This window comes from Mastacembelus armatus, chromosome 19 (assembly GCF_900324485.2).
Source record: "Mastacembelus armatus chromosome 19, fMasArm1.2, whole genome shotgun sequence".
NCBI classification, from domain to species: domain Eukaryota; kingdom Metazoa; phylum Chordata; class Actinopteri; order Synbranchiformes; family Mastacembelidae; genus Mastacembelus; species Mastacembelus armatus.
Window position 1 is genome coordinate 4,151,017 of NC_046651.1, and position 16,264 is coordinate 4,167,280.

Sequence of the window (16,264 nt, forward strand, 5' to 3'; positions counted from 1 at the left end):
CATTCAACATTAATTTACTTTCTCTCATCTTTGCTATGTTGAAAATGGTCTACACAGTCTAGAGTTAATTTTTGGGAGCTCCAGGGCATGGAGAGGCTGCTCGTGGTTTCATCCAGCATGCGTACAAAATAAAACCTGTTCAATCATTAGTATGGTCAGTCAGTTATGCTCATATATGTTTGTATTTTCTGTTGTAGTAAACTGGATGAGGACAGTCTTTACATGGCCTATGCTGACATCATGGCTAAGGTACTAGCTACTAAAAGCTACTACTACAGATCTTCTTATTACTTAGAAATGAAATGGCATGTCTGTCCATGGTAATAGTGAAAATAGTGATATTGACAATGTTGCCTCAATATAGGGCAGGCATATAATTTGTTTTTCATTACTCTTCCATCCATCAGAGTTGCCATGATGAAGAGGATGAAGATGGAGAGGAGGTGAAGAGTTTTGAAGTAAGTGATCAGTCACTCCATATGTCTTTCAGTTTTCATTGTGGCTTTAGCTGTAGACTGGTATACTACTGTTCCTTAGACCTGTGTAATAATCCACATAAATAGGAAAAGGAAATGGAAAAGCAGAAGCTGTTGTATCAGCAGGCTCGGCTGCATGACAGAGGAGCTCCTGAGATGGTGCTTCAAACTATCAGTGCTAGCAAAGGTAGGTTCATGTCTTCCACAGTTTACCTTACCTATAATTTTAGCTTTAATAATGATTTTAAGATAGCAATGGCAGAAAAACACATGGTTTATTGTTGTTTTTTACCAAGCATTTTAAAGCATTTTGCTCACCTAGTACATTGTTTCACTCAAAACCAAGTTCAGAGAACACTTGTAAGCTCAGTTTTAGCTTTAGAGACATGTTTATTTATTATACTGCAGCTCTTCTCTTTAACCCTCTGGGGTCTGAGGGGGTTTTGGGGGCCTGAACAAATTTTGACGTGTCCTGACATTTGTGCTTTTTTCAGTGTCTTTTAAACATATTAATGTCTAAAGTCTAATAACACTGAAATCAGCACAAAATTGGCTACAATAATATGTGAGCAGCAAGTTTATACATTATTGTGTTTTTGAGAAAAAAGTGTTTATGCATGGTTAGTGAAAAACTACAATTTTTTTAGTCACTGAAAAACATAAAACACAAATAGAACATTGGTTCACAAGACTTTGGAGACCTGCATGTTGTAGGCTAAAGTGTTTACTTCAGTGTTGTGAAATTCATCTTGTTCACACATTCACAGTAAAGAATACACTGATTTAAATTTTCTAGGACACTTTTTGTCCAGAAAGGCCATATGCAAGAAGGTGTGTCTCAGGATGAATAGTCATGTGATTTACCTAAGAACACAAAAGACGCACTGAATGACCACACAAAGACGCGCATAACGAGCCTTTCAGTCAATGTAGATGGGAGGGGATTAGTGCAGCACAATACAAAACAATGCAGAGCCAAACGTTCGTCATTTGAGTTAAAATCAGTGTTTTTACTCTGAGGACAAGCTAAACTATTTGTCTCTGCGTGGAATACAAGAAGTGCTTCTTTACGTCCGTGACGCGCCATCATCCAAACACGCAGAAAAAGTGAGTAAATTCTATGATGAAGTTTGACGTTTTATGTCATTTCTCGGGGGTGTGCACATATTTACCTGGTTCACCTGAGATTATTTACATGTGAACAGTGAACAGAGTACAAGGCGGGGTCGCATTACCTGTAATGAGATGAGACAGGAGAAAACGTACTTCTCCTTACGTTCATACGGATTAAATAAAAAGTGATGATTTGTTTTCGACTTGAATTGTTTCATTTAAAAGAAAACATTTCAAGCTTTCTAGCCATATAATTCTTATTTTTATGAGCCAAGTATTCGCTGAGATTCTGGTTGTTTTATTTACGCGTCTGTGAAGAGAAATGACAGAGACAGAAAAGACGAGAGCGCACCCTGTCGGCTTTCTTTATTAAAAAAAAGCACAACGTTTTGTTGTTATTATGATGGTATACAACTAAAAGTAGACCCTTTACTGATTTGAATGATATATTTCTTTTATCTGTACAATCAGAATTGATGGAGTAATTTAAGTTTGTTTCGGCCTTATCAGGAAAAGATGCGTCAAAACGAGCCGGCGCGTGCGTCGACCCCAGAGGGTTAATTTAGAAAGTTATAACAACTACCCTTTTTACAGGATAAACGGTTAAAAGGGTTTATATACTAACTTATTAGGACTAGGTAATTGTGCTACAACACATATGGTCAGTTATTCATTTTCAGAAACCGAGTGGTGGCTAAATATGCAATGATCCTCTGATGGAAAAGATAAAAAGACTTAACATGACCCTGATGTGTAGTAGATAAAGGAATAATGTTCAGTGGTGTGTTCCTTTTTACCAGGTGAAATGGGTCCAATGGTGGCCTCCACTCTGAAGTTGGGCATAGCTATTCTCAATGGAGGAAATTCTATTGTACAGCAGGTATTACATTGCTCAGTCCTGTTCAACCAGGTGGCCAGTTTCGTTATAATTCTGTTGTTAGAAGTTGCATTTGCATTTGTATTTGAAAGGTTGTATTTGTGTAATGTATGGACCATACATATCACCATATGTATCCATCCATCCATCCTTCTATTTTCTTCCACTTATCTGGGGCCAGGTCGCGGAGGCAGTCTTAAGCAATGTTTCCCAGACCTCCCTCTCCCCAGATACCTCCACTAGCTCTCCTGAGGTGATGCTGAGGCGTTCCGAGGCCAGCCAGGAGATGTAATCCCTCCAGCGTGTCCTGTGTCTTCCCCAAGGTTTCGTCCTGGTGTGACATGCCTGGGACACCTCCCTAGGAAGGGACCCAGGAGGCATCTGGGACAGATGTCCGAACAACCTCAACTGGCTCCTCTGTGTAGAGGAGCAGAGGCTATACCATGAGCTTCTCCCGAATGAGTAGAACTAGATGAAAAACTTACTTGGGTTCCCAGCGCTTCACAGAAGTTCTTCAAAATGGCCGAAATGAACTGGGGACCTCTGTCAGATACAATGTCCAACGGGATTCCATATAACTGGAAAACATACAGCAGAGTGATGAGATCAGCTGTTTCTGTGGCCAAGAGGAGTTTTGGGAGGGGAATGAAGTGAGCAGCTTTGGAAAACTGGTGGGGGTTGAGAAGACCTGCTGGAGCTTTATTACTGCAGGTCTAGCGCTGGTCAGGAGGTCCACCACCAGGATCCAGTCCTTGTCTTAATGCTTCTTGAACAATCTTTTCCACTCCCCAAGTGAGCATTCCAAGAATACAGGACTCTGAAAGAATGGCTGACAGAACCGACTCTGGTTCTTCTGGGGGGTGGATGCGGGACAAGGTGTCAGGGATGGTTCAGGGTTGCCTGAAGCCAGCAAATAGTGATCACCACCCTGGTTTGCAATTCCAGAGGCACTGTGTCATGGTTAGTTAGTATATAATTAATCAAGCTGGACCCCAATATGCAGTGCAGTTTGGTTTACTGTGATAGGATACAGGTTTAGATTGAGAGCTTTATTGGTAAACAGGATTGTAGGATGAGTAATGAACTGAGTCTTTCTGGGGGTGAGGGAGAGCAGAGAAAACAAACTGCGGTAAGGTATGAGGCTTGCTGGTCATGGTACAAACTCTTGTCAGAATGTTGTTCAGTGCTGGCATATAAAGGGCTCCCCCTAATAGTCTTAATTGGAACCAGGTGCTTCTCATCTTGCTGATCTCCCCCGCTGTACGTGGGAACACAAACAGACATGACACACACATGAGGAGAGAGAGAGAGAGAGAGAGAGAGCAGCCTCAGGCTGCAGCGCAGTCTAAATGTCTCATGAAAGTACCACCCTTCAACGGGCACCTCCTGGCAGCCCACCAGGCTTCTCCAGAGGCCAACGATGGAATTCCTTATTAAGGTCAGGATCTGGAAGAAGTGATTTAGGGATCCGGGATCGTTTTTCTGTAACCATCACAGCTCACCAAATACTGGAATTCCAGTCCACCTGTCCATCGCCTGATGGTAAATACCAGATGGCCGTTTACCGCTCTGGCGGGAAGGAGGGCAACAGATGGAGGACACAAGTTGCTGATAGATACTGGCTTGATATGGGTGACATGGAAAATGGGAATTCTCAAGGTTTTAAGGAGTCGGAATTTGACAGCTGTAGGGTTAATGACTTCATCAATGGACCGACGAATCTTGGTGAGAGTTTTCTTGATTCAGTGCATAATGGAATGTTTGACATGGATAACCTAACTCTCTGACCTGGGGAGTATGTGGGCGGTGTCCTTCTCCTGTGATTTGCTGTTTCCTGATTATAATCCATGGTGCGTAGATTCGCCATTGTTGGATGTGTTGTTGGGCCGATGGTACTGCCTACTCTCTCTCTTGGACTGGAAAAATAGCGGTGTTTGATAACCTAAACATGCTTGAAAAGGTGAACATCCAGTGGCAGAGGATAACAGAGAATTATGCACGCATTCCACCCATGCAATCTCTGAACTCCAGGAGCTCCTGGGTCATTCTTTCAGTCTGACCATTTGTCTGTGGGTGGAACCAGAAAGACTTGGTTTCCCAGCACTTCACAGAAGTTCTTCAAAATGGCCGAAATGAACCGGGGACCTCAGTCAGACACAATGTCCAATGGGATTCCATATAACCAGAAAACATGCAGCTGTTAAGAGGTTTGTGTGTTCGAGGAAGGAGGACCCACACGCAGATACAGTTGTGAAAGCTTAATAGTATGGATGGATGAGATGAGTGGTGTCTTGGTCTGTGGAGGGAAAGGAGAGGAGCTTGGACTGAGTTGAGTGGCGTCTCCGTCCAGGAAGCTGAGGAGCTCGGACTGAGTCAAGTGCCGTTTCAGTCCGAGAAGGCGAGGGTTCCTCTAAAAGGAGAGGAACCCACCAGTGGGTAGTTAGACAAACGGAGATGACAAACACAGAAGGGAAAAGGAAAAAGGAGACACGAAGGAAAAAGGGGGTAGTTTTGGGAGGGGAATGAAGTAAGCAGCTTTGGAGAACTGGTGGGGGTTGAGAAGACCTGCTGGAGCTACCAGGTGCTTCTCATCTTGCTGATCCCCTCCACTGCACGTGGGAACACACAAAGAAATATGACATACATACACATGGAGTAGAGGAGCGACAATGAGAAAGATCGTCTCAGGCTGCAGCACAGTCTGAGTGCCTCAAATGACACAGTGTCCCCAGTCTCGGGAGAGGAAGCTGGACAGACCTGGCATACCCAAACACATAGTGAGAGTGTGTTGGTAACGTCTGGCAGGGGGCCCTGTACAAGAGGTCTTCAACTCCCACCTTGGACAGAGCTTTTCACACATCCCGGGGAAGGCTGGAGACATTGAGTCCAAATGGACCATATCTCTACATGGATCTCGAGTATGATAATCTAGTAATATTCCTTTGATGTGTGTAGTGTTTATTGAAACAATCAGAGAGGTGCTGTGTCATCTAGGGATTGAGGAAATACACTTGTTTATATTATCGTGTCCATGTAGGTGTTTTAAGAAGTTATTCTAAAATATATCTCAGCAATGCCATCCTCTGTGGTCTTTCTCTCTCTCTGATAGAAAATGTTGGATTACCTGAAAGACAAGAAGGATGTGGGTTTTTTTCAGAGTCTGGCTGGTCTTATGCAGTCATGCAGGTAACTCCACATACTTTTCCTTCTGTGTGGTCAGGGGACAGGTGAATTATTTTTAAGCCAACAGGAACTTTGTCATTGTAGTTTACCAACACAGGCAGCAATAGCAGCAGTGACACAGTTCATGTAGAAGTTTAAGATACTTAAAATACTACATGCAAAATTTGGTCAAAGATAAATGTTAAGAGCTAACTGAGCATATTTTGAATGGGGACAATTTCCCAAATATATAAAAACCAGCCTCAAATTGTAGCCTCCACATAAATACAACTAATGTTGTACAACATGATATCCCCCAAAACAACCAACATCTATATTTTTTTTAAATTACTAAGGTTCAGAAAGTCATGCTGGGGAAAGGTGGAATCATCAAAATTTTGATTACTGTCTAAAACATACTTTCACAATTCCCTAAATGTACAACACTGTCTGTTATGGGCTTGTAATGCTGGACTCTTGGCCATCACTGGCTTTATTGGTGCATTCTGCTTTAGCCATTCTTTAATTGGTAGTGGTAAAATGCAATCATCAAAATAATGTATGTTTTGCAATATGTCATGGCAACTTATAGTCTATCAGTTTATTTGTTGTATGGTGTTAAAATCAAGTCTTCATACCTTCATACCTTCTGCCAGAGGTTTTTTCTTCCGTTAAAGGGAGTTTTTCCTCTCCACTGTCGCCAAGTGCTTGCTCATAAGGGAATTGTTGGGTTTTTAGTTTTAGTTTTTGTAAAGTGCCTTGAGATGATTTGTATTGTGATTTGGCGCTATACAAATAAAATTTAATTGAATTGAACTTATGCAACATTTAACATAGAATTTCCACATAAAATGCAATTGATCACTTAACATGGTATGAACATTTGTTTTTACATATATACCATTTCAGTAAGGTGTGTGGGTTTCTTTTTGTTACAGCTCTCCCTTAACAGTTAAACTTTAAGGATATCTCAGTATGTTTTTACATGAAATTGAGGAATAATTAAGGCATTTATATATTAATTTGTTCTAAGGTGGATTCTGCTGTTTATATATAGTAATGCACAGCACAGCCAAGGGTTTTAGGTTTCAAGTTTCAGTCAATAAAGAGAGTGCATAAAAGGTAGAGGTTCATTATACATTTATATTTGTTTCAGTGTTCTGGATCTAAATGCATTTGAGAGGCAGAACAAAGCTGAAGGACTAGGAATGGTGACAGAAGAAGGATCAGGTAAGCATCATTATGCTTCAGCTACACATTCATTTCTTAAGTGCTACAGCTTTAGAAGTGGTTCATTTAAACCTCAAAATTCAGAGGGCTTATTGCTGAAGCCGTTAGTTTCAGAGTGGAATGCTTAGCGTTAAATTGTAAACTAAATGTTTCTTCCCTCCAAATCAAAACATGAAGGTCTCCCATGAACAGATTAACATCAGCATATCAAAGGTCTCCACTATAATTGTAGACAGTAATCATTAAAGTAGTTGAGCTAGAAGAAATATACTCTTTGGTGTTACCCCATGTTTCATCATGAAATTATTATTCTTTATTTTGCTTTGTTCATATAACCTGTCATCACTCTGTGTTGAGCTTTGAGTTGGTTTTAATTGTGGTAATTGCATTAAGTGTGATTTCTTGTTGTACAACCATAAGGGTTTATGACTTATCTGTTACATCTTCTGTGTGTACACATTTGCTACAAACACTCACAATCATTTTTTTAGATTGTACATTGATATTCTTCAAAATCCAAATCTGTTACCTTCATGTAGAAGTGTAAGAAATTCTCTTTGCTTTACTACTTTATAGTGTTTATATGTTGAAAAACCCAACCTAAACCAGTAATTACTGAAACTGACTTTGTAGTATGCAAAACTCATTAATGCATTCAGTCATGATACTAACTACAGCATATAATGTACTCGTACCTTCTCCTTCCTTATTATTGTCTGTTAAAAGAAAGTAGACACTCTAACCACCATTTTAATAGGCCTTGTTTACAAAACAGGTTAATTCATATCCACAATCCAAAAATTATGGTCTTGGTGTACTCTTTGAGGCAACTCTTGTTGTCAACACATTTTCTAAATTCAGAATTTTTAAAGCTCTTTACCTTATGTAATCTTTTTCTTTGTTTCTTTGTTTCTTTCTCTCTTTCTTTCCCCTGTTTACCTTTTCTCATTTTGGTTTACTGCACTTTCTTCCCTTCCTCAGTCATCACTCATGAGCGTGGTAATTATGCCTTCTGCCATTTTCTTGTGTGTTGGTTGGTTGGTCTTTATCACTACAACTGGTTAGTTGTTGTGTCAGTTCTGTCCAGGTCCTGAGTGTAGACCTTCAACCCTAACCTCTGCTCTGTGCTTGTAGCTACTTTTCTGTCCTACGTTGACCATTCTAATCTCTTTTTTTAAGTGTAGAGCAAGCATAATTTCCTGTGGTGGGTAGTCAGTCTATTTCTGGAATTTGATATACAGTAGTGTGAAAAAGTGTTGGCCCCCTTCCTGATTTCTTTTTTTTTGCATGTTTGTCACACTTTGTTTCAGATCATCAAACAAATTTAAATATTAGTCAAAGATAAAACAAGTAAACACATCATGGAGTTTTTAAATGAAGGTGTTTATTATTAAGGAAAAACAAAATCCAAAACTACATGGCCCTGTGTGAAAAGGTGTTTGCCCCTCCTGTTAAAACATAACTTAACTGTGGTTTATCTCACACACACGGTGAAAACATGTAGAGAGTGGAGACACTGGAAAACCTTCCCAGGAGTGGCTGGCCAACCAAAATTACCCCGAGAGCGCAGCAACGACTCATCCAAGAGGTCACAAAAGACCCCACAACAACTTCCAAAGAACTGCAGGCCTCAGTTAAGGTCACTGTTCATGACTCCACCACAGGAAAGAGACTGGGCAAAAATGATCTGCATGGCAGAGTTCGAAGATGAAAACCGCTGCTGAGCAAAAAGAACATAAAGGCTCATCACAGTTTTGCCAGAAAACATCTTGATGATCCCCCAAGACTTGGGAAAATACTCTGTGGTCTGACGAGACAAAAGTTGAACTTTTTGGAAGGCGTGTATCCCATTACGTCTGGCCTAAAAGTAACACCACATTTCAGAAAAAGAACGTCATACCTACAGTAAAATATGGTGGTGGTAGTGAGATGGTCTGGGGTTGTTTTGCTGCTTCAGTACCTGGAAGACTTGCTGTGATAAATGGAACCATGAATTCTGCTGTCTACCAAAAAATCCTGAAAGAGAATGTCCGGCCATCTGTTTGTGACCTCTAGCTGAAGCGTACTTGGGTTCTGCCGCAGGACAATGATCCAAAACAGACCTGCAAGTCCACCTCCGAATGGCTAAAGAGAGAGAAAAACAAAATGAAGACTTTGGATGCATGATGTGTTTACTTGTGTTATCTTTAACTAAAATTTAAATTTGTTTGATGATCTGAAACATTAAAGTGTGACAAACATGCAAAAAAATAAGAAATCAGGAAGGGGGCCAACACTTTTTCACACCACTGTAAGTAACAATGTGATGATAATATTATGACTTGTTCTGGAGTATATTCTATAAATGCTAAAATTAAAAAATCTGAGCATGTCCAGGCAGAGACAGCCTAGCTTACTGTAGGTTACACTACAACTAGTGTTCCAAGTATAGCTGTAAATTGTATTGCCACAACCTTCACTCTAAAACAGAACCTGTGTACACCTGCTTCTCAGGATATGTACAGTATCTAGCAGATTCTAAATATTACCAATATAAGTATTTACCTCCCCCCACCCTGATTCTCCAACTCCACAGTAGTGAACTAAAGTCAGCTGATTGTTTTGTCTCAGTAATAGGGATAATTAGTGTGCTGGTTGTTATCTGTTGTGAAGTGTATAATCCTGTGTTTTCAGCCACAATCTGTCTGTTTGTGACTCACAGCGTAGGAATGCAGTGAATAAAAACACACACATATAAACAAATGCTAAATTACTATTACAAATAACCTCCAACTTCGGTTCATTATCACTGCATCACATTTGATGCCAAACATGCTTACATTCATGAAAATTAATACACAAAATAAAACAGATTACACTAATACAACTAAAAAGACAAAATTTTACACTACTATATACAGTGGGTACGGAAAGTATTCAGATCCCTTTAAATTTTTCACTCTTTGTGTCATTGCAGCCATTTGCCAAAATCAAAAAAGTTCATTTTATTTCTCATTAATGTACACTCAGCACCCCATCTTGACAGAAAAAAAACAGAAATGTAGAAATTTTTGCAAATTTATTAAAAAAGAAAAACTGAAATATCACATGGTCATAAGTATTCAGACCCTGTGCTCAGTATTGAGTAGAAGCACCCTTTTGAGCTAGTACAGCCATGAGTCTTCTTGGGAATGATGTAACAAGTTTTTCACACCTGGATTTGGGGATCCTCTGCCATTCTTCCTTGCAGATCCTCTCCAGTTCTGTCAGGTTGGATGGTGAACATTGGTGGACAGCCATTTTCAGGTCTCTCCAGAGATGCTCAATTGGGTTTAGGTCAGGGCTCTGACTGGGCCAGTCAAGAACGGTCACAGAGTTGTTCCGAAGCCACTCCTTTGTTATTTTAGCTGTGTGCTTAGGGTCACTGTCCTGTTGAAAGGTGAACCTTCGGCCCAGTCTGAGGTCCTGAGCACTCTGGAAGAGGTTTTCTTCCAGGATATCTCTGTACTTGGCCGCATTCATCTTTCCTTCAATTGCAACCAGTCGTCCTGTCCCTGCAGCTGAAAAACACCCCCACAACATGATGCTCCCACCACCATGTTTCACTGTAGGGATTGTATTGGGCAGGTGATGAGCAGTGCCTGGTTTTCTCCACACATACCGCTTAGAATTAATGCCAAAAAGTTCAATCTTGGTCTCATCAGACCAGAGAATCTTATTTCTCATAGTCTGGGAGTCCTTCATGTGTTTTTTGGCAAACTCTATGCAGGCTTTCATGTGTCTTGCACTGAAGAGAGGCTTCCGTCGGGCCACTCTGCCATAAAGCGCCTGCAGTGATAGTTGACTTTGTGGAACTTTCTCCCATCTCCCTACTGCATCTCTGGAGCTCAGCCACAGTGATCTTTGGGTTCTTCTCTACCTCTCTCACCAAGGCTCTTCTCCCACGATTGCTCAGTTTGGCTGGACAGCCAGGTCTAGGAAGAGTTCTGGTCGTCCCAAACTTTTTCCATTTGAGGATTATGGAGGCCACTGGGGTCTTAGGAACCTTGAGTGCTGCAGAAATTCTTTTGTAACCTTGGCTAGATCTGTGCCTTGCCACAATTCTGTCTCAAAGCTCCTTGGGCGGTTCCTTCATGATTCTCATTTGCTCTGACATGCACTGTGAGCTGTAAGGTCTTATATAGACAGGTGTGTGCCTTTCCTAATCAAGTCCAATCAGTTTAATTAAACACAGCTGGACTCCAATGAAGGAGCAGAACCATCTCAAGGAGGATCAGAAGAAATGGACAGCATGTGAGTTAAATATGAGTGTCACTGCAAAGGGTCTGAATACTTATGACCATGTGATATTTCAGTTTTTCTTTTTTAATAAATTTGAAAAAATTTCTACATTTCTGTTTTTTTTCTGTCAAGATGGGGTGCTGAGTGTATATTAATGAGAAATAAAATGAACTTTTTTGATTTTGGCAAATGGCTGCAATGACACAAAGAGTGAAAAAATTAAAGGGGTCTGAATACTTTCCATACCCACTGTATATACACAGGTAGATAGAGACAATGCTCACTGAAATAACTTGAAACTGACAGATGTAACAATACATTTAAATTGACTGAAAATTAACAAAAATCATACATTGTGTTTGATTTGTGGTTCAACAGAAGAATTTTTAAAAACTGGATAAAAATGACGGTGCCCCTGAAACGAATTTGACCATACAGACATGTTAAACTGAAGTCTGCCTTGTAATTAGCATCACAGGTGTCTTCAAACTTTTAATCAGTCAGTCTGCCTATTTAAAGGCTGAAAAGTAGTCACTGTGCTGTTTGGTATCATGGTGTGTACCACACTGAACACAGACAGCTAAGGAGACAGTTGTCTTAGGAGATTAGAAAGAAAATTATAGACAAACATTTGTGTTTTAGGGCCCTGGAGAAGTTTTGACATGCCCTGACATTTGTGCTTTTTTCAGTTGCTTTTAAACATATTAATGGCTAAAGTCTGATAACACTCATCAGCCAGACTGGGCTACAATAATATGTGAGCAGAATATTTATACATGATTGTGTTTTTGAGGAAACAGCATTTATGCATGGTTAGTGAAAAACTAAAATTCACTGAAATAAAGCCATAAAACACATACAGATCATTGGCTCACAAGACTTTGGAGAACTGTGTGAAATAACATTATTTATACCAGGCAGCTGTCTTTAAGATTTATTCAGCTATTTGCAATATATACATGCTAGTCATGATTTGAGGGAATTGAGGACCAATAATTCGCCCACTCTGATAACTCAGGTCTAAAAGTCTGATTTTATTTCAGTGAGATAACAGGTTTAGTGCAAGGCATGAAATGACCAGTCATTGGTAAGAAGCCGGGGAAAGTCTTTGATCTCATAACTTAGACTACAAGGAAAACATGAAACAAGGTACAAGGCGTGGTGATCTTGGTCTCCTTAATCTAGACTGTAGAGTCTGGTCTGGGTCCCTTAATTACGTCTCACCAGATCATCACGAAAAAACATGAAACGGGTACATGGCTTGACACGATGATCTTGGTCTCTTGGTTTGGGAATGACGAGGTCCTCTTGCACAAAAGAAACAATCCGTCAAAACATGAGGAAACTAAAACTTAATTGGGGTTAGCTACTCAGACAGTGGGGGACACTGATTCAGAGAATTCCTCTTGAGAAAAACAAAAACAGTCAGAACATAGGAACATAGGGGAAGCTACTGAGCTTAGCACCAGTGAGACGAGGCAGTCCGTGATCAGCAATCTTATACAAATAAAACATTATAAGCCACTGTTTACTTGTTTGTCCTCTGGTTTGCTGAGGCTCGGTCTGTTCGTCTGTGGGCTGGTCCAACTGCAGTCTGCTGGTGGGAGTAGGAGAGAGTAGACATTCCACAGAGTCTTGGTCTTCGGGCTTGGGTCTGTTCGTCACCTTTTCTCGCTCTCTGTCTGGCCGCTGCAGGGTCGTCTCATGGAGTTGGTTGATGTGAGATGGTCAGGTGGGGGACAGCCATACGCAGGGAGGATGTCTTTGTTTCTCCTCTGCTGGGCAGTAAAACAATCTTTACCTCATCTTCTTCTCAGGAAGAGAGGGAGGGTCTCGATGAGTCTGGAAATCTCTTAACTTTCTTTGAATCTGTCTGGAACTCTGTCCATTTCTGTTCTCTTTGGGGTGTTCAGTTCCCCAGAGATCAGTTCCAAGTTCAGGGTTCAGGGTGTGTTCTTCATTCTGCATAACACGATGTGATTGGTCCAGGAAGTTCTCCGTATTTGGCTCAGTCCCCTGACTTTGATGGGCAGTCTCACTAGTCTCACGACTCTGTGAATCAAGATATTACCCTATACTTTAAGTGTGGTAAGTTTTGAGACTGTTTCCTAAAATGGGAACAATAATTTCTTTTTCCACCCAGCAAAGTTTAAACACATGACAAACTTAGTAACTAACCAGAGTCAATAGTTCATCAACAACAAAAATGAAAATCAATAAAACTTCAGTTATATAGAGATTTACTACAAGCATGAACAGATTAACAATAGCGCAGCTTCTATATCACACCATAATCGGATAGTGATGCTCTGTAGGTCTGGTCACACGTTACATATTTAGCAATCGAAGCACAAATATAACAACAGGATCTGAAGACCAGTTCATAAGTCATTGTATAGGTTTCAGGTCTTGCCTGAAAACGGAGTAATTTCAAGGTATTTACAGCAGGATGTAAATCATCACAAAAAAGGGGTTTCTTTGTGAAGAGCCGGTGATCTGCTCTTTATCAAATGGAGTCTTGACAGTGCAGGGCTGTACCATCTTACTGTTATTTACATTTGTAGGTCACTAAGCGTTTTAGAGCCATAAACTGTCTGAGGGATATCAATCCTGCCTCAATCAGGACTGTGAACATATTCCGCTGCATTAGGTCTGCGACAATATGTTTAAAAGCAGCTGAAGAAAGCACAAATGTCAGGGCATGTCAAAACTTGTCCAGGGGCCTAAAAACACCCTTAGACCCCAGAGGGTTAATATACCAACCACCAGCCAGTGTATAAATAAAACTCTCTCCTTCTCTAACTCAGGCACGACATGAACAAGCATTAATCCTCCAGCGAGGAACCAGGGAAATTGGGATGTATTTATACACTAAAACAAAAGACTAATAGAACAGAAGACTAATAGAATATTATTCAAATAATGGAACATAAAGCTGCCTAACACAGGTGACCAGGAAGCTCGGAAACCAAAATAAAAGTCCAAAACTGGAAACATAATTCTCCAATCATAACAGAACAATATAATTTACTAATTTAGGTCACTAATTTATTTACTAATAATGTATTAAGCTGAGTTTGGAATGAAATTAAAGTGTTTTGGGTGCATATTGGGGTCATATTTAGGGTTTAAACTTTAAAAATAGGCATTTATAGGCATTTTTTGGATCACATCCAAAATTTGCACAGAATTCACAGGTGCTCTAGGAATGTAACCCCCGTGAATTTCAGGGGTTTATTGTAGCACAAAACCAAACATATCCTGGGATAAGAGTCCATAACAAAGTCAGAACAAAGGAACAGAGGGAGGAGTGGAGAGCCAGTAGCAGAATACACAGAAGTAAACAGAGCGCTGGTGGAAAAAAAAAAGAGGAAAACCAAATTTTCACTAGTTATCGTTGAATGTTGTGCAGATGTGACATTAATATACCAACCCAACAGCCAGTGTATGTTACTTCAACCTTTCCACTGGCAGGAAGCTTTTTAGGCTTTTAAATTGATCATGTATGTAACAAAATTAAATATATACATTTATAGAACATAAAGGTTTATTATCTCATGTTTATGAAATATGAATATCATAAACCATCTTAACAATTTGAGGCATCAGATCATTTAAAAGGTGGATCAACCAGTCAATTAATGAGTAATACAGGATATCAGTCTACAATCTGAGGGAGATAAGTTCTCCTTATTCAGTGATGTATTTACTGTGTGAAATAACATTATTGATACTAGTCACAGATGCCTTTTAAGGAATTATTCAGCTATTTACAATACAGTGGGTACGGAAAGTATTCAGACCCCTTTAAATTTTTCACTCTTTGTGTCATTGCAGCCACTTGCCAAAATCAAAAAAGTTCATTTTATTTCTCATTAATGTACACTCAGCACCCCATCTTGACACAAAAAACCAGAAATGTAGAAATTTTTGCAAATTTATTAAAAAAGAAAAACTGTATTCAGACCCTTTGCAGTGACACTCATATTTAACTCACATGCTGTCCATTTCTTCTGATCCTCCTTGAGATGGTTCTACTCCTTCATTGGAGTCCAGCTGTGTTTAATTAAACTGATTGGACTTGATTAGGAAAGGCACACACCTGTCTATATAAGACCTTACAGCTCACAGTGCATGTCAGAGCAAATGAGAATCAAGAGGTTGAAGGAACTGCCCAAGGAGCTCAGAGACAGAATTGTGGCAAGGCACAGATCTGGCCATGGTTACAAAAGAATTTCTGCAGCACTCAAGGTTCCTAAGAGCACAGTGGCCTCCATAATCCTCAAATGGAAAAAGTTTGGGACGACCAGAACTCTTCCTAGACCTGGCTGTCCAGCCAAACTGAGCAATCGTGGGAGAAGAGCCTTGGTGAGAGAGGTAAAGAAGAACCCAAAGATCACTGTGGCTGAGCTCCAGAGATGCAGTAGGGAGATGGGAGAAAGTTCCACAAAGTCAACTATCACTGCAGCCTTCCACCAGTCGGGGCTTTATGGCAGAGTGCCCGACGGAAGCCTCTCCTCAGTGCAAGACACATGAAAGCCCGCATAGAGTTTGCCAAAAAACACATGAAGGACTCCCAGACTATGAGAAATAAGATTCTCTGGTTTGATGAGACCAAGATTGAACTTTTTGGCGTTAATTCTAAGCGGTATGTGTGGAGAAAACCAGGCACTGCTCATCACCTGCCCAATACAATCCCTACAGTGAAACATGGTGGTGGGAGCATCATGTTGTGGGGGTGTTTTTCAGCTGCAGGGACAGGACGACTGGTTGCAATTGAAGGAAAGATGAATGCGGCCAAGTACAGAGATATCCTGGAAGAAAACCTCTTCCAGAGTGCTCAGGACCTCAGACTGGGCCAAAGGTTCACCTTTGAACAGGACAATGACCCTAAGTACACAGCTAAAATAACAAAGGAGTGGCTTCGAAACAACTCTGTGACCGTTCTTGACTGGCCCAGCCAGAGCCCTGACCTAAACCCAATTGAGCATCTCTGGAGAGACCTGAAAATGGCTGTCCACCAATGTTCACCATCCAACCTGACAGAACTGGAGAGGATCTGCAAGGAAGAATGGCAGAGGATCCCCAAATCCAGGTGTGATAAACCTGTTGCATCATTCCCAAGAAGACTCATGGCTGTACTAGC

At 40.6% G+C, this 16,264-nt stretch overlaps 1 protein-coding gene across 1 annotated transcript in view; it reads left to right on the forward strand.

The window, feature by feature from the left end:
- ryr2a (ryanodine receptor 2a (cardiac)) overlaps window positions 1-16,264 on the forward strand; it is a 289,201-nt gene that overhangs the window by 195,988 nt on the left and 76,949 nt on the right. Inside the window, 7 exon segments of the mRNA XM_026315769.2 lie at window positions 198-249; window positions 408-458; window positions 564-663; window positions 2,390-2,469; window positions 5,576-5,652; window positions 6,785-6,858; window positions 7,840-7,857. Of these exon segments, the coding sequence (XP_026171554.1) occupies window positions 198-249; window positions 408-458; window positions 564-663; window positions 2,390-2,469; window positions 5,576-5,652; window positions 6,785-6,858; window positions 7,840-7,857 (452 nt within the window).